The sequence below is a fragment of the Rhopalosiphum padi genome, chromosome 3 (assembly GCF_020882245.1).
Source record: "Rhopalosiphum padi isolate XX-2018 chromosome 3, ASM2088224v1, whole genome shotgun sequence".
NCBI lineage: Eukaryota > Metazoa > Arthropoda > Insecta > Hemiptera > Aphididae > Rhopalosiphum > Rhopalosiphum padi.
This window is the reverse complement of record NC_083599.1, coordinates 79606919-79629716: the sequence shown is the minus strand read 5'-3', so window position 1 is coordinate 79629716 and position 22798 is coordinate 79606919. Positions and strand designations below refer to the sequence as shown.

The following is a 22798-nucleotide window of genomic DNA, read 5'->3' as shown; positions in this document are numbered from 1 at the left end:
TCTAAGAAATTACGTAATAAACGGCTTTGATATTCTATTTAAAACACGGCAAGGTGGATTGATATATCCACCTTTAAACACAGATACCAAATATTGATAGTAACACCAAACAGTGATATAAAACAGCTGTTAAAAATAACTACTAGCGCCCATATGTTAACTTTTAGAACTATATGTTTATGGGAATAATTGAAATATTTCCACTTGCCACTTGGAAATACCAATATATTCAATATAAATACCATGAAAAAATTTAATGTTTTGTTTATTTTGTCATAAATTCTACTTGTTATTTCAATTATTTCAATTTTCAATAAAGTGTTAACATTTTGATTTATTCGAATAATTTTATAATTATGTGAAAACTAGAAAAATATAATAAGTTCATACTCATTAACATTTGTTTTGAGTAGACCTACCTGCATAATTATTTTAAAAGGTAAATTAGTACACGAAATGTTATAAAAAGCAATGGCTTAAATAATATATTGTAGTAAATCAACTTAATTATTTTTAAATTTAAATTTGTTCATCTTTTCAGAAATGTTAAATATCATTTTATCTTAATATTATCTTATCCAAAATATGCATGTAACTACGACGACGGTTTGAATGAGGGTTTCCTTAAAATTTGATCTCACTGTGTTTACGGAGTTTTAAAAAATTACATTATAACACTTTAAAGATGATTACCCAATGCTTTTACATGATACATAAGGTAATATTACTATATTATTCAGTTTTTTATTAAATGTTATTTCAATTTTTATACTTGGTTTCAGGCACATTACAAACATTATTCTTTTGATACTCAACGGGCTTAAAATGTGAAACACAACATAAAACATATTTTCTGGACAAAATTATTTATAGATAGATGTGCACATAATTGTAAGTAAAATATTTTTTTATGCTTATTTTCAGTTTGTATCAAGCATAATTTTAGCTCATATATATGATTTCAGAAAAAAATATTACCTAGTTATTATTTCTATTTTGATGCTCATACTTAAATGCCCAATTGTGATCAACATGTATATTTAAAAACTAGAAAAAAGTATTATCATTTTTTAACATAGGCATCATGGTTGCAGCATGATTTTAAAGTGTAAGTAGCTTCCCTAATCTTATAAAAAGTACTTAAGCTTAAATACTTCAATAGATACATTTTAGTAAGTTAACTTCATTGTTTTTAAAATTGAATTTGTTTTTACTTTTAGAAAGGTTAAATATTATCTGGAAATGTGGATATTGTTATAATTTCACAAAAATGTTACATGTGACTACAGTGATAGTTTGAAAGAAGACTACCAGGGAATTTAATCTTGTGTGGTGTTAACAATATTCATTTATTATGTTTAATTTCTATATCAATGTATATTATATTTCAAAGATCATTACCAATGGGCAATGTTTTTATATATAAGTATATAACACATATGGTAATATATTCTTTAGTTTTGTATTAAATTAAATTTTTATTTTTGTGATTTTTTGGATTTAAATTTTTTAGTTGATTAATAACATTTTGTTATATTATCAATTATTAACAGACCACAAACAACTTTATCTATAATTATTGAAATTGAAATAATGTGTCACATTAAATTGTAATTAACTGTACCGTAAGCAATAAGGTTTATATTATAGTATTAATGTGGTCACTTTTTGATGTTTAGTAGTTATAGGTCAGGTTAGTGAGTAGTGACATTAAAGACAAGAGTTATTTATACATATAAATTTTCACTATATAAAAGATAATGCCATTTAGAATTATAATTATCCATTTACTTATATTTTATCAAATGTTCAAAATTTTGACCATTTACTTTTAAACACATTTCCATTCGTTTCAACACTTCATGATGGGTAACTTTAAGTAACATTTCTTTGGAAATTGATTCACAGGCATGTACTATTTTGACAAGAGCTGTATGTTATTCCAGTTTCGTCTTACAACAAATACACTGCCAGTTTAATTTAAGTTATTTATATTTCAAAGTATATGTACACAATTTTTATTGATTGCTATGAATAACTATGGCCTTAGTCATGTAATTGTCATTAATATTAATCATAAAAAAAAAATAATTTAAAAAGTGTTAACAAATGTTTTAATGTTTTGAAAATTTGATTACTGACCTGATATGATACGCATTGATATAATATGTGGATTCTTATATAAATGTGCAAGAACCAAAATAGATTATTCTCATTTATTACTCGCTTACATCTTATACTTTTTATGTTTTTTTTATTGAAAGAACATTATTATTACACAGTGTGAAACATTTAGGCATATCCATTTTTTTGACATTAAAATATGACATGATTTAAATTATTATAATAAAAGCAAAAATACTTATAATATGCTTGTGATATTACTAATATTAGTACTTTTAGGAAAGAGTATCACATCATACAACTGCTAGGATGTAATATAGTGTAATCAAAGTATATAATATTAATTGATAATTGATATTTCTACCAAAATCCTTAAAATAAAATGAAAATATATTTGTGTTTTGTTTAGCATGTAAATGCATTACTACTTTTGTATGTTTTTTTTCACAATTATAGAAAAATACAATTTAAATTTGTACTTATGTAAAAACTTTGATATTAAAAAAAATTGTTTTTATTTGAATTATAGTATTTAATAGTAATACATACGTATCTATATTTTATATTTTTCTTACATTATGTATACTGACTGTATTGTGTATTATAAATAAACTAAATTTATTAAACTCATTATTATTATTTATTCACGCAATAAAGATAAAGAATATAAATACAGAGTACAGACAAGAGGATTTCCTTTCAAATTTAAGTGGAATTTATTGAAAAAATTTAATTCATTAAATATAGATGTGTCATCAGATGAAGATTTTTAATTTGTAAATAATTTCAAAATATACATATATTCATCATTATAACTAAACTACACTAGTATTGATAACTTAATTTAAAACATTAAAACAATACCAAATTAATATACTTTACACTTAGTTATATGATAAAATTTTGATGCTTCCTTTTAGGATGTGACATGAAAATGAAACCTTATCACACGGGAAACATTGGAAAATATTTGAGGTTATACAAGGCAATATGATATATGCAAAGATAGAATAGATAGATAATTAACTAGATTGCTGTTCATGCAGAGATATATTTATAGATTTCAAGATTTGTAATACCTGTTGGTATAGCAGTGTGGCCTGTATAATGATAATAATCAACATGGTACAATAAATATCATACATAATTTTTTCCTGGTCGTACCTACATGAATATTATATATTATCAATTTTCATTGAAAATATATTATTTAAATCTTGATTTAATCGTTTGTTTAATAAAAAATGCGTAGAATCAGTTACTTTTTCCAACAATACAATACCAGTTTATTAAATTTTGCTCCGAGGTTTATCGCTTTATCGCAATTATTGGCAATTATCTTTTATCTAAACGCCGATATCTGAAATTATTTTACCTTATCCGATATTAGAGCACGCGCGTAATCTGGAAGCATTTTACGTAAATATCAATAGGCCGCATGTAGTAGCTATGTAATCATAATGCCTATGTTTATTTATATTAAAATATGTATTTTTAATTATAATTGATTAATACGCAATCATTGAATCATGTAAGTACATACTATTTTACATTTGTGTTACTTTTACATTTGTGTTACATTTAAATTATAATTTTACTATAAAATAAATTAACAAAACCTAAAAAGTTAGTGTATAATGTATTTATATTTGAATTTTGAACTGTTAACTTAATACTTATTCCAATTATAGGTTATTATTAGTATATTAAATATTATATATAACATTTTGAATAAATAAATTTATAAATATACATACTTCTGTAGCTTTTTTGTAATTAGTAAAAGCCTCCACTACCAGGGTTCCTAATTTTTGACCACCAACGCCCCCAACTTTTGAAAATACAACACAGAATTTGCAAAAAGCACCTTGGTACTTTTCAGAATATGCCAGCCAATTATGAGCATTCAGCCAATGGTGCTTGAATTTTAAACCTCTCTTGGCATTACAATCGAGTAAAGGATATGTATATGTAGCTGGTGGTATCCACACATCTTTAAGAATCTTAATCAATTTTGGTTGTATTAGTTGTAATAATGAACTAACACTACACATGGTACATGTATAATTAACGACTAACAAAAGATTTAATTCTTACCAAATATCTATCAGCATTAGTCAAAGTACTGTTAATATAACAGCCAATATCATGGACATTGAAATCAACAGCCTAATACAATAGGTAATTTAAATTAATATTCCCATTTCCCTCATAAATAAAATATTTTACATTAATTAGTTAAACAAATATTACCGGCAAGTCCACAACTTCTTTTTCTGTAATTATCTTAGGGATCTTACTATTTTTTTCATCCGCATCCGCGTGTTTTATGGTAGACTTGGTAGAGCAAGTAAAATATGTGGTTATTTTTCTTTTATTAGACATTATCAATCACAATTTATAGCAGTCACAGTTTAAAAATGTATAATGCGCACACAGTATAACTGTACGAGACACGAGTAACGAGGTACGAGTACGATAGTCAAAACAAAACACTGTGGTCTGTGTAACAAAATATTGTGAAAAACGTAATAATAATCAATGAATTGGACAACTATAATGACATAGTATTATTGTATTAATACATTTCGGCCGATGGCCCGGTCAAGGGAGGAGTGTGTTGTTATTGAATATTCACGATCGCCGAGCTGGGTAATTCCCGTATATTTTGTATAAGCAACTAATTACTAAATATTAATAATAATAACAGCCTTGTTCCTAGAACGAGTCTAGAATCAAGATAATAATAATATACGCTCATAAGCGTTATTTTCAGAAAAATTAAAACAAAATATAATACATTAACATTATAGTACAATATACATATTATATGTAATTGTTATAAATATGAAGGAAAAAAAAACCATGGTAGGGATCTATCCCCCTCATCCCCCCCCCGTTTGACCAACACTGATCTAAGGATTTATAAATAAATTCAGTCACTTTAGCGATGGCTTGATCTGTGCCTTTACCTTTTTGGAAACCATATTGTGATTGATGTATAATATTGTTTGTATCTAGAAATGAAACAAGTCTATCTTTAGTAATTTTTTCAAATATTTTTGCAATATTTGAAATCATTGAGATTGGTCGATAGTTATTGATTAAATTTGTTTCGCCTTTTTTGAAAATTGGTGTGACTATGGACGTTTTGAATACATTTGGTACTGTTGCCTTTGAAAAACTAAGATTGAAAATATGTTTTAGGGGGGAAGCTAATGCAAGTTTATTCTTTTTTAATAATTTGACTGTAATACCATCTAAACCAGTCGAAGAACCATTATTTAGTTTTGAGATTTGGTTTATTATTTCACGTTCATTTGTAAGTATAAATTGATCAAGAATAGGCTTATTAGGGGTGTTATTATGTATAACAGTGGTTACATTTTGTTGATTTTTTAGTTTAGTGAGAAGATCTGATGCTACATTAATAAAGAAGTCATTAAATTTATTTGAGATAATTTTTCCATTTTCCTTTACATTTAATTCAGTACCATTATGTAGTATATTATTTGTTATATAATTTTGATTTTTACTTCTACCGATAAAATTATTAATTAATTTCCAACACATTTTGGGGTTTCCGTTTGATTTTTCTAATTCCGATTTATAATATACGTTTTTGGCATTTCTTATTAATTGTGTGACTTTATTTCGGAAATTTTTATAATATTTTTTTAGATTGTCATTAGTATTATGTTTTTTTACTTTGAGGTGAAGTTGATCTCTATCCCTAATTGCTTTTATTAACTCAGTGGTCGCCCATGGTTTGATTTTCTTTAATTTCGAAGAAATTTTAATGCTAACAGATTTTAATTTTACTAAGTTGTTTAAAATATTAATGAAGCATTTCCCACACAGCATAAAAATATTTCCCAATTATGATAAAAACATTTTCAGGAAAATAATATAATTGTCAAAATATTGTTTGATTATTGTTAAAAAGTTGCGTAAATAATTAGAAAATATTTTAGTTATATTCTTTGTCCAAGAAGTTCATATTTGGAAAATATTTTATAAAAATATTTATAAAACATTTTAATACTATATTTTTTAAATGTTTTATTTTTAAATTTTAAAAATATTACAAAACAATATTTTTCAAAATATGAATTAGTTGCCCAAAAAATATCGGTAAAATATTTTGAAATTATGTACATTTCATTTTAAAAATGATTACAAAATATTTGAGTTACCTTACTAAATATAGAAAATAGAAATATTGATTTCTATGAAAATTGCTTTGATTAATTGATTTCTATGAAAATTGCTTTGATTATATTAATATTTAAAAATCTGATATGCAAATAAATAATACACTTATTATAATATATATAATATTTATTATTTCTTTAATATACACAATTCATAAAATAAAATAAATGCATTTGCTTCTGCAAGTAATATAATACATAGTAATAGAAATATATTAATAATAAAATAAAAATGTTTGCATGATTTTGCAAGTTTAGTAATATAATATATAGAAACATAAATATTAATAATAAAAAAAAATACTTATATATAATTATAATTTAATTTAAATGCTTTTGGTTATATTATCTTCATTTTTTTTTTTCAAATCACGGAATTTTGCCCCAGCTAAATATTCTTTCAACGGCTTTTCAATTGTTAAATATGGTATATCTATAAATTGTTTAATATTTCTTATGGCATCTACAGAAAAAAAAATAAAATATATATTTAAACATAATACCAAAGAAAAGGCATAATTATTATTACAAGGGTAAATTAGGAAAATTGAATTACTATAATTTTGTAGTTAAAAAATGCATTATAATTTTTATTTAATAATAAAAGCTATTTGTTATATTGTATATGTATGATAATTTAGATGCATATAATATTTTATATATTTACATTACTACAATATATACTATCAATATTTTATGTTTCTTACCAAATATAATTGTGCATGCGTTTAAAATAGAAAATGATAGTTTTTTTTTTTGTCCAACAAATGAATATTTTGATAAAACTTCATTTATGAACATCCTTGAAAGCATTTGACGTACAGTCTCTGATACAGTATTTCGAACCATTAAACTAAGATCTTTTATCTAAAACAAAACAAATTATTATGAATTTAAGTTAATGATAAAAATTAATTTATTATAACAACTACCATTTTCAATCGAAAAGATCTTTCAAGTAGTTTTTCTTCAAACAATGCCATTTCGTCCAATGAAGTTATTGGAAAATTCCATAAAATTGCACTTTCTTGTTCATTATCTCTTATTTCTCCAGTCATAATTAGGTGTGCCTGATTGTCAGTTGCTGTATTTTCCAAACGATCCAATTTTATAAGAATTTCCTTAACATCATACTTTAAGGAAACTACAGTGCGATATAATTTGTTCATCAAATCTAAAATATTAACAAATTTTACATATTATTTATATTTATATATTAAAAATGATATAAATAAAGAACAAAAAATTGAAAATAATGAATACCTCCAGAAGATGTCCTATCACTTCCTGATTGAACAGTATGGCATGTTGAAACATTATTATCTTTAGTAATTTCTAAAATGAAAGTAAAAATATTTATGCAAACTAACATTGAATTTTATGCATTGATTATTTATGCAATTTAATTACTAGGATATAGAGGTTCTGAATAAAAATCCAATTTCTTTTTACACTGAATGATAGGGGTTTCAGTTGTTTGTAATTTTACAGGTGTTATAATCCATGACTTTGGTATGGGACTAGACATTTTTTGTTTATCAATAAGAGGTGAATTACTAGCACTCACGTTCCATTTGAAGGGAGATTTTTTTTTTTCAATACCTATTAAAAAAAAAAAAAAAAATGTATAAATATAAGACTTAAAATCACTAATTGGTATAAAATATTATCACTATTGTTCCCATCAAAATCTAAAATAATATTGTTTCAACAAATTAATAAAATATATAGTAATAAGTAATAAGTAATCATATTGTTATTGTTATTTATTTGAATAAAATTATATTATATTAATTATTACTCATACCCACTTAATGAATTAATTTACAAATTATTTATGATTTATAATTGAAAATGATTCTATAAAGTGTTAATTGTTTATTAATTAATTGAATAAATTTGTAAATACTTGATTTTAAATCTGAATAGCTGTAGCTGTTGCATTACTGACTAACTCCATCAGAATTTACAACAAACTCTTCATCACTACCTTTATCTAACATTCAAAATGTTTTAAAAATAAATAAATTATATCTTATTTATTATTTACAATAATTAAGAAATAATAATTTATTTTTTTTATTATTTACATGGTAACTTAATTAAATCACATTTTTCTGTTATTTAATATTACCTTTGGATATGTAATGTTCGTCAGTGACTTGGTCCATGACCATAGTTTTAACATTACTAGTAGTTTTAGAATTTGTCTTGTTGTTAGCACCTACAACAATGATAAAAAAATATAATTAGAAATATGTATTTTAAAGTAAGTGTTTATACTCAGAACAGTCAGAATTATATATAACCTGCAGCTTTATGAATATATTTAGGCGGACTACTAAGAATTGATGGGATTTTATTTACATTTATCTTCATCGTATTTTTTTTATGTACAGTATTTATACAACTAGAATAATTATTTATACGTTTTGATGACTTAGAATTTTCTTCACTGATATCATTTTCAAATGTGGATAATTCTGAAGTATATTCAGCTTTTTTTAATTTTTTAGTATTACTTTATACTTTGAAAATGGTACACAACAACTAAAATCGTACATAACATCATATCGATTATTGGATTATCGATATTCTATATTATCAGTTTATCACATATATTAGTTATCAATTTATCATGTACGAAAACAGTTTTTTCTCTCATCAGTATTATTCAATTGACAATAAGGTGTTTGATGTCTTTAGTGTAACTATAAAATTGTGTGTAACTTTATTTTTTTTTATAAATACCTAATACTGTTAATGTGCTAAGCAGGTACCTAATAAATATTATTAAACCAAGATGGAACTATCTAAGTCAAACTTCCAAAAGCGCAATCAAAATAATAATCTTTTAGGATATTTTAAGAAATTGAAGCCCACCCCAGAACAGCCAGAATCTAAAGTAGCTGATTATGTGGTTGTGGTAATGTATTTTAAACACAATATTAATCAAATTAACAGATTTTTACATTGTATAACTTAACAAAGTTTTGAAGCGATATTAATAAGTTTATTTTTAACAGTGCCAGAGTGACTGTAATGTTGAATCCACAAGTAATTATGCAAATAATGTTGAATCTAAGGGTAATAACCCTGATAATGTTGAGTCCGCTAGTAATATTCCTGATAATGTTGAATCCACTAGTAATAATCTCGATGATGTTCCCAATATTAACCCAATGGATATTGGATTACTGATTCATCAGGCAGTAAAGGTAGGTAGAAAAATAATATATAAGTACTAAAGAAAAATGTTTTTTTTTATTTACATAATTCACCAATTGTTATAGATTTTAATAAAATTAATTCCATTTAATCAATTAGGAATGTTACACTATGGTATGTTATAACTTATGTAATATTTATCATCCTTGTAATTATTATTAATTATAAATTAAATTATTAGCAATCATAAGCTTCATCAATAGTATTGCTATTATATTCTAGAAACTACTCAAAGTAGTTGTTGCTTTCTTATTCTTTATGCTTATTTTCTATCTATGCACTATGCAACATTCTGGCATGTTATAACTTCTTTAATATTTATTATTAGGTATAAGCTTTGCTATTAAATTCTATCATTTAAAAACTATGCTTTTCATGGATGATTTAAGCTTTGAAATGGGGTTCTTGATATTATTTATTAATTATTATTATGGAATTTAAACTATATTATTATCAACCATATGCTTCATAAATACTATTTCTATTTGAATACTCTATTATTTAGTAGATAGTTACTTATTCTTATGCACGTTTCTATTGCTTTTATTGTAGAATAACTCAAATAAACGTGCTGAACTACTAATGGCCATTTGGAAACCCGATGGTACTTTTAAGTTTCCTCAAAGCGGGCAGCGAAATTTAAAATTTCAACTAAATTGGTTGACAAAATGGTCATGGTTAAGTTATTCGAAGATGTTAGATGGTGTGTTTTGTAAATATTGTGTGTTATTTAATCAAAATGAAGGAGGTCGTGGAAAACAAAAATTAGGAAAACTTGTTTTAGAACATTTTTCAAATTGGAAAAAAGCTATTGAAGAGTTCAATAAACATGAAAATACAAATTACCATAAAATGTCAGTTTTGAATGCTGACAATTTGTTATCTGTATATAATAAAAATAAAGATTCTATTGATGTGCAGATAAATAATAGTTTAAAAATGGAAATCCAACAAAATTGTAAGAAAATACAACCAATTATTAAAACTATTATTCTGTGTGGTCGTCAAGGAATAGCCTTAAGAGGCCATAGGGATTCGGGACCAATAGATTTACAACACAGCACTAATGATGGTAACTTTCGAGCTTTGTTACGTTTTAGAGTTGAAGGGGGTGATAAAGAGTTAGCTGACCATTTAAAGAATGCTCCTCGAAATGCATCATATCTTAGTGCAGACATACAAAATGAAATAATAAATGTATGTTTTGATATAATTCTAAAACAAATTGTAAACAGAGTAAATAGTGCAAGATGTTTTACAGTCTTAGCTGATGAAACTACAGACATTGCTGGTATTGAACAATTTTCCCTTTGTGCAAGGTATTTAGACAAAACAAAAATGATAATGAGAGAAGATTTTTTAAAATTTGTTCCTGTTAGTGATGTCACTGGAAAGGGATTAGCTACTACTCTTCTGACAAATTTGGAAGAAATCGGGATTGATGTGAAATACCTACGTGGTCAAGGGTATGATGGGGCTGCGTCCATGAGTGGACAATTCAACGGAGTCCAAGCTCATATTACTAAACATTATCCTCTCGCACATTATATACACTGTAGTTCCCATAGTCTCAATTTGGCTATTTCAGATGCTTGTAGTATTCAGTCTATAAGAAATTGTACTGGAACTATTCAAAAAGTTTGTGTTTTTTTTAAATACCCCAAAAAAAATAATGTTTTATCTGAATCAATAGCACGTGTATGTTCTTCATCAACCCATAGCCGTTTGAAACTGTTATGTCCAACAAGATGGGTAGACAGACATGAATCAATAATTATTTTCCTCGAATTATTTGATGCAATAGTTGATAGTTTATCAGAAGTTTGTACTTGGCTTGATAAGGATGCTTCATCAGGAGCATACCAATTGCTGTGTGCTATAAGACAACCAGAATTTATATTAGCAACTTATATACTGGGACACGTGTTGAGTTTGAGTTTACCATTGAGTAAGTTTCTTCAGACAAAAAATATAGATCTGGTTGAAGCTATTCAAACGGCTGACGATGTAGTAAATATAATTAAACAACTAAGGTTAAATGATGAAAATGAATTTAAAATTATATTTAATAAAGTAAAATCTAAATGTGATGCCTTAAACATTGAAATATCTATTCCTCGTACAGCTAACAAGCAAAAAAACAGATGCAATGTCCAGGTTGATTTCCCTGAGGATTATTACAGAATATCTTTATTCATTCCATTTGTAGATCATTTTTTAAATCAATTAAATGATCGATTTTTATCTCATAGATCTGTAATTGAAAATTTTAGCTTTATTTTACCATCATCCAATAGTGTACATAATGAAGAAAAAATTAAGCAGCTAGTTGAGATGTATCAAGGTGATTTGGATTGCAGTGTGTTAGCAGCTGTGAGTGAAATTAAAGTTTGGAAACAAAAATTTACAGGAACTGAAGATTTACCAAAAAATGCTATCGACGCTCTTCAAAAATGTAACATATCGATTTTCCCTTCTACTTTCAAACTTCTACAGATTTTAGCAACTCTCCCAGTCACAACTGCTAGCAGTGAACGATCTTTTTCAACATTAAAAAGATTGAAAACATATTTACGAAACACTACGTGTGAAAATAGGTTGAATGGTTTGGCATTGATGAATATACACAGTGATATAATGATAGACCCCGATGATGTCCTAAATAAATTAGCGACCAAAACAAGAAGACTACGGTTGATGTAAATTGTAATGTAGTTAAAATATTTTTTGACTTTAAATGTTTTAAATAATAGACAATAAAATTTAAAATGATATGTTTTATGTATACCTACCTATTGTATAGACCCAAACCGTAAACCCCCCCCCCCCATTGAAAAATCCTGGCTACGCCACTGATCGTTATGAAATTATTCAAAATACTATATTATTTTATAAAATATATTTTAGGTATGTAATAATACAAATATTTTTAAATTAATTAATTTAAAAATAATTTGAACCTCAATATAACGATTTCTACTGTTTTTAAATAATAAAAACAATTTTTAAAATATTCCCTTACCAGTGGCCATTGTATACTTTTTTGGTAAAGCACCATAATTTAGACGAGATTTGTCATTAGGGTTAGTAAAACACTTATTTTGAAAGTGATTTTCACATAAATATCGGTTTCTTAGTTTTTTAGGAGACAACAAATCCAAAGTAGTATTTCCTTAAAAATTAAAAATTAGATTTACCTATTTAATTATGGTTTTACAAATTAACATATATGTATATAGTATACATATAGTATAATTATACTATATATTATGATTTAAATATTATTAAGGGGATTCGATACCGTAATTTTCTGTTTTTGTCTAACACATGCAAGGCATAGGATTTTAGACGTGTTCTTTGCCAAACATACCAATTAATCTAATGAAGCGATAATAATTCTAAAAACAGATTTCAATTTTTCGTCAAGTGTACTTGAAATCGACATTCCCGAATTTTTGATTTTAATTTCTCTATAAATTGAAATACGACAATTTTTAAATACTCTCTTTCAATATAACGTTTGTAGGAATTTGGAAGATAATATTAAAAATTTGGGTCGTTTTTAAGTAGACTTTCAAATCTGTTTTCTGAATTCTTATATCGCTTCATTAGATCAATTGGTATGTTTGGCAAAAAACACGTCTAAAATACTATTATGCGTGTGTATTAGACAAAAACAGAAAATCAAGGTATCGAATCCCCTTAAGTATTAATGAATTATCAACCTGAATTAAGTATCCATTCTCTAGACAGTGAACTGTCGATAGGAAATCTAAACATCTTTAGTCCTTTGTTATTAGTTCGGTTTTTCGTGCAGTTGAAATAAGAACAAGTACCACCCGGCATTGTTTTTTTACGAATGCAATGAAAATTTAAAAATGTATATAGGTAATAAAATAATAATTTATATTATGTACGTTATAAATAATATATTAATATTTTATAAAAATTAGTACCATTAACGAATATGTATAATGTAACGATGATGAGACATACAATTAATATATATTTGAATACACATGGACTATTTGTTTAATATAATGAACATAGATATACATAGATATTATATTATGTAATTATTAAAATGATTTATTTGACGCTGGCGATAGTGTACAATAATTATTAGTATATAGAATTAATACATTGTTTTCGCCTCCGCGACAAATTTTTTAAAGCGCCACCTATTAGCCGCCTCCCCGGAAGCGTAGGCCATATTTTATATACATTGTTCCTCTATACTATCTATACTCAATGTTATTATGTACCCAACACATATATTATTATTTTTATATTGTGTTATAGTATATCTATCACTACCTATTTTATAATATACAATTTTAAAATTAAATGTGTACAAACTATTTTAGGAAAATTCATTGATGTGTTTGTGGGGTATCCCGGATCTTGTCATGATGCTTATGTGTGGTCCAATAGTCCCTTATATCAAAAACTTTCAGAAAATTCAGAGTACTTAATTCCTAAAAATCATTATATTCTTGGGGATTCAGCATATCCTCTAACAGATTATTTACTAAAGCCATACAGAAATAATTGTCTAATGCAACCAAAACAAAAACATTTTAACACCGTACTTTCATCAACAAGAGTCATCATTGAACAGACTTTTGGCTATCTTAAAGGACGATTCAGAAGGTTAAAAGGGATTGAATCATTAGATTATGCTTTAGTATCTCATACAGCTGTTGCAGCTGCTGTATTACATAATATTTGTAAAGCTTCAGGTAACCAAACGATACAATTTGATAAATTATAAAATAATGTTTAAATATAAAACATATGTATTTTAGTTGATGAAAATGAATATTATTCAGACGAAGAAGTCCATATTACAGATGAAATCTATGAGTTGAATATGAACAATTATGATGACATTCGTGAAGCTATTGCCACTGATTTGTATAACAATATTTGAAAATAAAAAATATTCTATTACAATTTATTTAAATCTTTTAAACTTTATTGTTCAACCACAAAATTATTAATTATATAACATGCTATAAAATTGAAATAAATTAAAAAAAAATAAAAATATCATCTTTGTACCAACTTTTCAGTCTTATGAGTAAAATATAATTAGTCACAACCAAGTAAATATATTTAAAAATCATAAATATTTTAAATTGTATGCTTTAATTAGAAAATAATTAACATTAAATTATATATAACATACAATAAAATAAAAAATAACATCTTGTTACAAATTTAGTAATTTTAGTAACTTGCAAGTATTTTAAAAACTCTCTTTTATTCGTTGGCAGGAAGACCTGCCAATTTAGCAAGTGCTTGTGCCATTAATTGCAAGGCCTCCATTTCTTGTTTTTTTACATCTAATAATTTTTTTTGTTTTTCTTCAAGTTTTACCATTTCTTCTTTTTTTAAATTAATAAAACCTTGCATAAAACTATCATGACTTGATTAAAATTTTTTTTTTTGTTGGTCAAGACTTCAGCATTGTTTGCATTGTTGTGAGGTGTTCCAATAATAGTTGACGTTAAATCATTTTCAGTTTGCACATTATTTTCAGAAATGTTAGATGTTCCAACTATAGTTGAAGGTGGAGGATTAACATTAGCTTTAGTACCAAATTTTTCATTAATGATATCAAAGTATTCCCAAATAATTGCATCACGTCCAGTTGAGTTACTTTTTTTAACATTGAATTTGTATGTTTGCCATAAGTTACGCCATTTTATATCACATTTTTCTGCAGTGACTTTCACAGAGAATGTGGAGTTTATTATGGTAGCTATTTTAGCCCATATATTAATTTTTTTAACTTTTGGCCGTTGAAACATACCATCCATATCGATTCGTAGTTGAATTAATTCATTTACAAGTTTTTTCGTCCATATAAATTCTAATGAAAAAATAATGTTTATAAAAACAAAATTTACTAAAATATATTGTAATTGATAGTTACCTTCACTTGAATTTTTATTGCAATTTGATTCATTCGGATTATATAATGTAACTTCATCAATTTCTTTAGTAAATTCTGGATGTTGCTCAATTATTCCATTTTCAACAAGTTCATCATATTGTACTAACTTTTTGAAAGTAACTCCATCTTAACACGTTGACTGCCACATGGCCGCCGACGGTCATTCAATTGGTATTTGTTTTACGCCAAGAATATTTTTCAATGTATTCTAAATTTGTATACCCAAATATTTGAAAAAATAGAAAAAAAATTGAAAAAAAGGTATTCTATCAAAAAAAAATTGTAATGATTCCCGTTACGCCACGGTCCTTATTTTAGTGCATTATTGTAGCGCCATAGAAAAGTTAATAATATAAAACCAAATGCATTTATGGTCGCCAGCGGTCATATGGCGTGGTAGTAATGATGAACTACACACAGAAAATTGCAGTCGGTTTAATACTAAATGGTGTTAATATTATACACATTTGCACGTTATTTTCCAGCTTAGACGAGTTTGAGGTTGATACAACACCTACACGTCACTTAAACGTCAAGTGTAGAATAAACACTTAATTAATTCGTTTTGACCATAGTATAATGTTAAAATAAAGTATTATAACAGTCACATTAACTTTGAAACAATTAGTTACTACTATAGTTAAATGTAGAAATAACAACTATTAAATGTTAAAAATAGCCCATTAGGTGTAAATTTGAAATTTGAAGATTGTTGTAGAAATAACACTAATAAATAGTAATATAATTTGTATCAACAAAAGCTAATTTAACTTTAGAATTTATTATCAAATTGTTAAAATGACAACATCCTGATGTTGAATCAAATCCATCATTAGTGTAGTCCCAGTATAATTATAATTATAATATATGTGCACTGATATATATATATATAGAAAAAAGGATTTGGTCCATTCAACCAGCATACAGCATATCTCCATTATATAATATTATACATATTACATTTAGTATAGGTATATAATATATATTATATATTCATAATATGGATACTTGCATTTTTGACAACACAAATCAAGCCGTAAATAAAAAATTAACAGTTTGCTTTATTCCATATAAATAAATCAGTACATAAGCATATATAATTTTTCAAATTAAAATTTTACTCATACAATATTAATGTAAATTTTAAAAATATAATATAATAAAAACGTAATACATAATAAACAAATAGGTACCTACCTAGTAAAGCTAGTTTGTAGCCTTAAAGCAACCTACCTGGCTGCATAGATAATAGGAATCATAAATAATTATTTATAATGCATATCATAAACTTGCATATAACTTACCATTTCCAAGAACACAAAGAATAGTTGGGGTAGAAAATTTTAAATCTTTTAAATAACAACCAATAAGGTTAGATTCTCTTTCATTATATTTTTTAATTTCATAGGCATAAAAATGGCTATCGAAACCCACTGTTAAAAATACAACCGTTTAAATCAATATCGATTATTGATAACATTCCAGGTTTATATTTAACTCCTTTAAAATTGACCCATGGAACTGAAAATGTATCACTTTTTAATTCATTAGCTAATAAATTAAAAAAATCGTTATTGAAATGTTCAGAAGTAATAATTTTTAAACACGCCCCCATTTTTAAATCTAGTTCCAGCCCTTTTTGAACTAGAAAACGATGAATCATTGCTATTTGAAGTTTGTGTGATAATGTACGAGTATGTCCAAAATTTATTCTACATGGTATAGTTTTGGCATATGCCTTTAAAACTTTGTGTTTTTTGCTTCATATCTTAATGAGGAAGTAAGTGAAATAGGACTATTTTTAAGAAGTAAGCGACCATTATGTGTTAAAAAGTGAAATTTAGGTTTAAGGGAGCTATTAGAAAAAAATAAATACAATTTATTATGTTCAGAAACTAATGAGTCTAATTGAAGTGCACATTCACGTTGTAAACTCGAGCACAGCAAATATCAACTATTTTTCTCAGGCTAATATATAACTCCCAGATTTTAGTGTCTAATGGCACCAATTCACCAACAATTAGTCCAAAATATAGTACTAAACATAACATTTCAGAAGCTGATATGACTATACAATTATTATTAAGATTGGTTTTACTAATTGTTGATGGTTTATTTTTACACTCAGTAACTCCATACTCAAATAATATTAATCGATTATTTAAATTTTCAAGTGTAAAATATTTATGATCTATCAAGTAATTAATTATAAGAGCCATTTTCATATCGTGCGACTCCTTCTAATACATAATGCATGAAATCACACACCATATTAACAGTAACATGGTAATTAGGAATTTCATTGAAAACACAATATGAATTTATACCAGTTTCTGAAATATTGGTTTTTTGCACATCTGATTCATAATTTTCTTTATTTCTAATTGAATCAACGGATTCTTTAAGCATGGTTTGCAATTGACTTTTAGGGGAACGACATGTACGACAATAGTAGTTTGCGGAGAAACTTTCAACAAATCCTAGAATAGAATTAAGGCCTAAATTGTCTCCTAAAATTAATGCAAGAGCAAAATGTATAGTAATATTAGTTGAATTTACACAAATAGAAATATCATTTTCTTGCAAGTCTATAAGTTCCGTTATAAGAGAAGAAAATAAAGTTTTATTATTAAATTTGTGATCTCCTCGATCTGTTGAATGAAATAGAAATGCCGGTGAAATATTTTCCAAGGCTGACAAGTATTCGGGAGGTATGGCCGGAATAGTATAGTACACACATCCCATTTTGTGTACACCTGAATATGCACCAAGTGGATTCCCCATCTCAGCATCATCAAAATATAAAAAAATTGGGTAAATTATTTTATTTGGAAAGTTTTTTTTAATATTTTTCCAAGTGGTCCATTTATAAATGATGATAGTAAATTAGAATTTTCTGAATATGAAATAAACTTATTAGCTGCATCATACACACCAGGTAACTCAAAAAATCTTTTAAGATTATCTTTAATTGGAAATAAATGACCTTGAACCTGTACCATAATTTGACGCTCAACCCCAGACACAATTTTTTGCTGATTTACATACTCAAGAACAACTGTTTTTGGTTTAGAAAATAAATTATTTGTTTCAAAATACTTAAAAGCTGATACTCGGTCCTAAACTCTGAATATGGATTTTCTAAGACAGTAAACATTTTTTCAATTTCAGCTTTTTCAGTTTTATTAGAATTATTAAATAAATGAGGCATTATTTTATTTTTTTAAATGAATATAATTCCAGAAGAGAATAATTCTGATGCCCCGTCAACTATTTCTTGCATTAGAGATTCAGTAACATTAGGTTTTGTGTATAAATTTGTTATGAATTGTAATGCACAATTCTTCACAATATCTTCAAAAGATTTATAAAAATAGTTAATTTTATTTATACCTATGACATCATCAAAGTGTATACTACCATCACTAGTATTAGTAGTATTTACAACTTCTTCAGAAAAATTTAAGACAGGAGTAGTATCATCAAAAATAGGAATATCTGAAGTTTGACAATTATCATTAAAAGAAAATTGATGGATTACGTCAGGTATTGAATGAACTCTTTTTAAATGTTGTCTAAATTTTTCTGAACCATCAAAGTCCCTAATACTGCCTTGTTGATTACATTTGTACATATATTTTTTGCTCAGATTATGATACATTTAAAAATGTAACATAAGTTGGGTAATAGAAGAAAATTCTGAAGAGCATATGAAACAAACAAACATTTTTATATTTTAAATTTATAAATGCTTAGATATTTAATAATTTTTAATAAAATAAATTTAAATATAAATATCAACTTAGGGTTTAAAAATAATGAAAAATTTAAATATAGTTAAGTACTATATATACTTAATTTAATTAATTGTAGGTACTTCAAATGATTGCATTTTGACAGCTACTGTAGTTGTGATAGAAGTTTGTTTATCATACTCTGTATTCAACTTAAATAAATGCTTTTGTATAATCAACCACGAATCATAACATTTTTTTGGATAAATGCAATGAAACACAAAATATGATTTGAAACAAACCTCTAAAGCCTTAAGAGGACACTCAAAATGCCAAAATTTTTGGTTTACCCGGACATAACATGTGTGTATGGATTGAATATCTTCACCAACAAAGGTGATAAATGGCTGAATTGAGGATCCATATTGTGAATATCTATCTTGCCTTTGTGTCAAATCCTCTTGAAATTTTATCATGTTCTGAAAAAAATGTCCATTAATTATATAACAATAATTTTTAATATAGTTAGAACACTAGGCTAAAATTGTATTTTAAACTTACAGTCACATGTGTAGCAAACGCAGAGACTGATTCTGATAATGATGGTTTCCAAAATTTGGAGTTAGATTTGGAGTTATTTTTTATTTGTGTTTTGGTAGGTACAAGAAATGGTATCAATATTATTTTAATTATATTCGATGTTCTTGTATCTGAAAACAATTAACAAAAATATTCATACATTTAGTTGTTAGTATAAATCATTTAAGTAGTGTTATCAAAAAGTTTCTCCCAGGTAGCGTCATGCTTTACCTGTTATATTCTATTACAAATGTGTAACTGTGAAATCAGTCCTAATTAGTAATTTATTATCTACTTGCTTTGAAACAATAAATACTTTTTTTTATGAACACTAATTTTTTTTGTATTAGGCATTTTATTTTTTCTCAAAGGTGCATATTTTAATTTATTATTTTTTTTTATTTATTTGTAATTATTATTTTAATTTTATTCCCTTATATATTTGTCAAGAAAAATCAAATTTGTATAAAATACTGTTCTTTTAATTACTTAAGAATACTATGTTAATAATAATGTAATGTTCATTGTAGGGTTAATCTAAATATTAGGTCATCTATGTGGAAAAATTAATTAACTTTAAAAAACTCATCTCCATCTAAGCAAGCAGTATCTAATTTACATAGAAGAGCCTGAGCATTTTTATCTTTAATAGAACTTCTCCGAATATCAATTAAGCGTTTTGAAAATGTTTCCCGTACATTCAAAAAGTCATTCCATTCTGAATACAAGGAATGAGTATCAGGAAAAGCGATTTTGAAATCTTCAATAATCTAATGAAAAATATTATATAAATATTATTCAAAAATTAATTCATAACATGAAAATTAAAATAAAATCTTACTAGATCTATCCTTTTGGGCCTTGCAAAATTTGCCAAGTCAAAAAAATATTTGATAAAAAACGGTCATGTGAATCTAAATTCTCTTTTCTTCTTATATCATAAGTTAAAGCCCAGTTTTGTTTTACCAATTGAAAATCGGCATTAAGTCCATCAGTCTCTAGCCATTTCTTTGCAGTACATACTTCATCTGTAAATATACATTAATATATTATACAACAGTATATACCTACAGTATACATAATGGGAGAGCTGTTGGTCACTATTTCTGCTGATTTTTTATTATATCTTTCAAACTTAATAGCTCCAATGGTTCTTAATCGTCGAGCAACATTCTTCTAACGCTCAATAAGCTTTCCTTTAGCATGTGTTTGTTGATGCCCTTCTGATTTAGCTGGTATAAAATAAATGCTCTAAAAAAATATGAGCAATTTATCATACTACAGATTTAAATTATAATGCATTTTAATTATACATACCTTTTGTTATTTTGGAAAAATTTCAACAATTAAATCTGCAATTTTTCTAAAGAAAAAATCAGTTCCTCTGAAATAATTAATAATATAAAATAATAGGTATACAAATATATGCATTAACTAAACAAATAAAAAAACATTAAAAAAATTTTTTGAAACTAAAATTATGACTGTACTTGCTATTATCCTGAAAAAGATGATTGATTAATAGTTGAGTTAGTAAATTTTGTGAGTCATCAGAAAGAAACCCATCATTATTTTTATAGTCAGCTAAAATGTATCTTCCATAATTTGTGGTATGCAAAAGGTGTAACATGGTCTAAAGAAAATTACTATTATTGTATGAACTATAGTGATTATCAAAAGACAACAATTTAAATTTATAATTTTACTTCAGTTGTTCAATCCATTGAACTATAAGACCCAAACTTGGGATGCATGCTTTTTGGATTTGAATATGGAGAAAAAGTAGCTATTGGCTGTAACTGTTGTGCCAAAGTTATTTCCCAGTTATTTGGAATGGAATCATAAAATGCATTGATAATTAGTTGAGCTAACCAAAACCCAATATTCCATGGGCGGTAGGCCGGTAGACTCGCTAACATCAAACCGATTACTAACACTTCTGAATGTTTCCTTTTCATTAGCTATAATCCAGAGAGTTAATAGCAATTTTAAATCTGGTTTAAGTGAAGATAGTCCAAGGCAATGGTTTTTTCGGTAATTTGAGTAATACTTGCTATAAAAAATTACAAATTTAACATTATTCTATGAAACATACATACTATAAAACACATTAAAATACCTATGTAAATACTAACATCAAATTCTGTTGGTGTTAAGCGGAAATGGAATCGAAATTCTGAAGGGGTTTGATTATAAACAGTTTTAATATACCCACTAATGTTTTGTCTTAAATCAAAATTACTAATAGCTCGTTTTTTGTTAAGAATATTCAAAATATATAATACAAATATATCATTAATTTCAGAAATCGGAAACAAACATTCTTCCAACTGTTTTTCTGTTTCATTCGTTTGAATAAAAGTCGCTATGCTTGTAGCAACAGCAGCTAAAACTTCATTATTCGAGTTCATTCTAACGTTTATTCAACAAATACTGGGTATAATCAAAATTTAATATACTTAAACAACAAATACAAATAAAAAATTTTAAATTTAAATAACATTTTGAAAATAATTGTTATATAAATTTAACTGATAAGTGATAACTATGGGTTTATATTTACAATTACTATGCTAAATGCTGATAACTGATACGACTAAATTAAGGTGTTCTGAAATAAAGCGATTTTTACCGATTTCATGTAGCATACTGTATTTCCAACAAGAATTGTAGTGTTGGATTATCGAAGGCGGGATTAGTCAATATATTTTGCAATATTATTTATTTTTTCCTGATACCGTGTTGTAGATGATCTTATGTCAGTGTTCTGCATTAAAATAGGTATAGGTATCGATTTGTAATTGTGTTAAAACATCAATAAATACAAATTTATTTGGATGTAGTGATTAAAATGATTTATTGAACTTCGCGTGGAACGACTCACATGCATTTGTAGTTCTTTGACTAGAAATCGTATCTAAAGCCCAAATATGAGTCGGAAAAAGTCCTTCGTCAGA

General features: G+C 26.0%; 1 protein-coding gene and 1 pseudogene across 1 annotated transcript; one reads left to right on the top strand and one right to left on the bottom strand.

The window, feature by feature from the left end:
- Positions 1–9141: 9141 nt before the first annotated feature.
- LOC132926001 (52 kDa repressor of the inhibitor of the protein kinase-like) lies at positions 9142–14499 on the top strand. Its single transcript, XM_060990353.1, has 7 exons — positions 9142–9264; positions 9365–9556; positions 10119–10687; positions 10802–12265; positions 13179–13186; positions 13934–14308; positions 14375–14499. The coding sequence occupies exons 1-7, from the start codon at positions 9142–9144 to the stop codon at positions 14497–14499; spliced, it is 2856 nt and encodes a 951-aa protein (XP_060846336.1).
- A 4888-nt stretch (positions 14500–19387) lies between these two features.
- Positions 19388–21471, bottom strand: LOC132926000 (uncharacterized; annotated as a pseudogene).
- Between the last annotated feature and the right edge of the window lie 1327 nt (positions 21472–22798).

Coding starts and splice junctions, on each gene's coding strand:
- LOC132926001 (XM_060990353.1), top strand. CDS start 9,142: ATGGAACTATCTAAGTCAAACTTCCAAAAGCGCAATCAAAATAATAAT. Junction 9,265..9,364: donor TAGCTGATTATGTGGTTGTG/GTAATGTATTTT, acceptor TATTTTTAACAG/TGCCAGAGTGACTGTAATGT. Junction 14,309..14,374: donor TAATATTTGTAAAGCTTCAG/GTAACCAAACGA, acceptor TATGTATTTTAG/TTGATGAAAATGAATATTAT.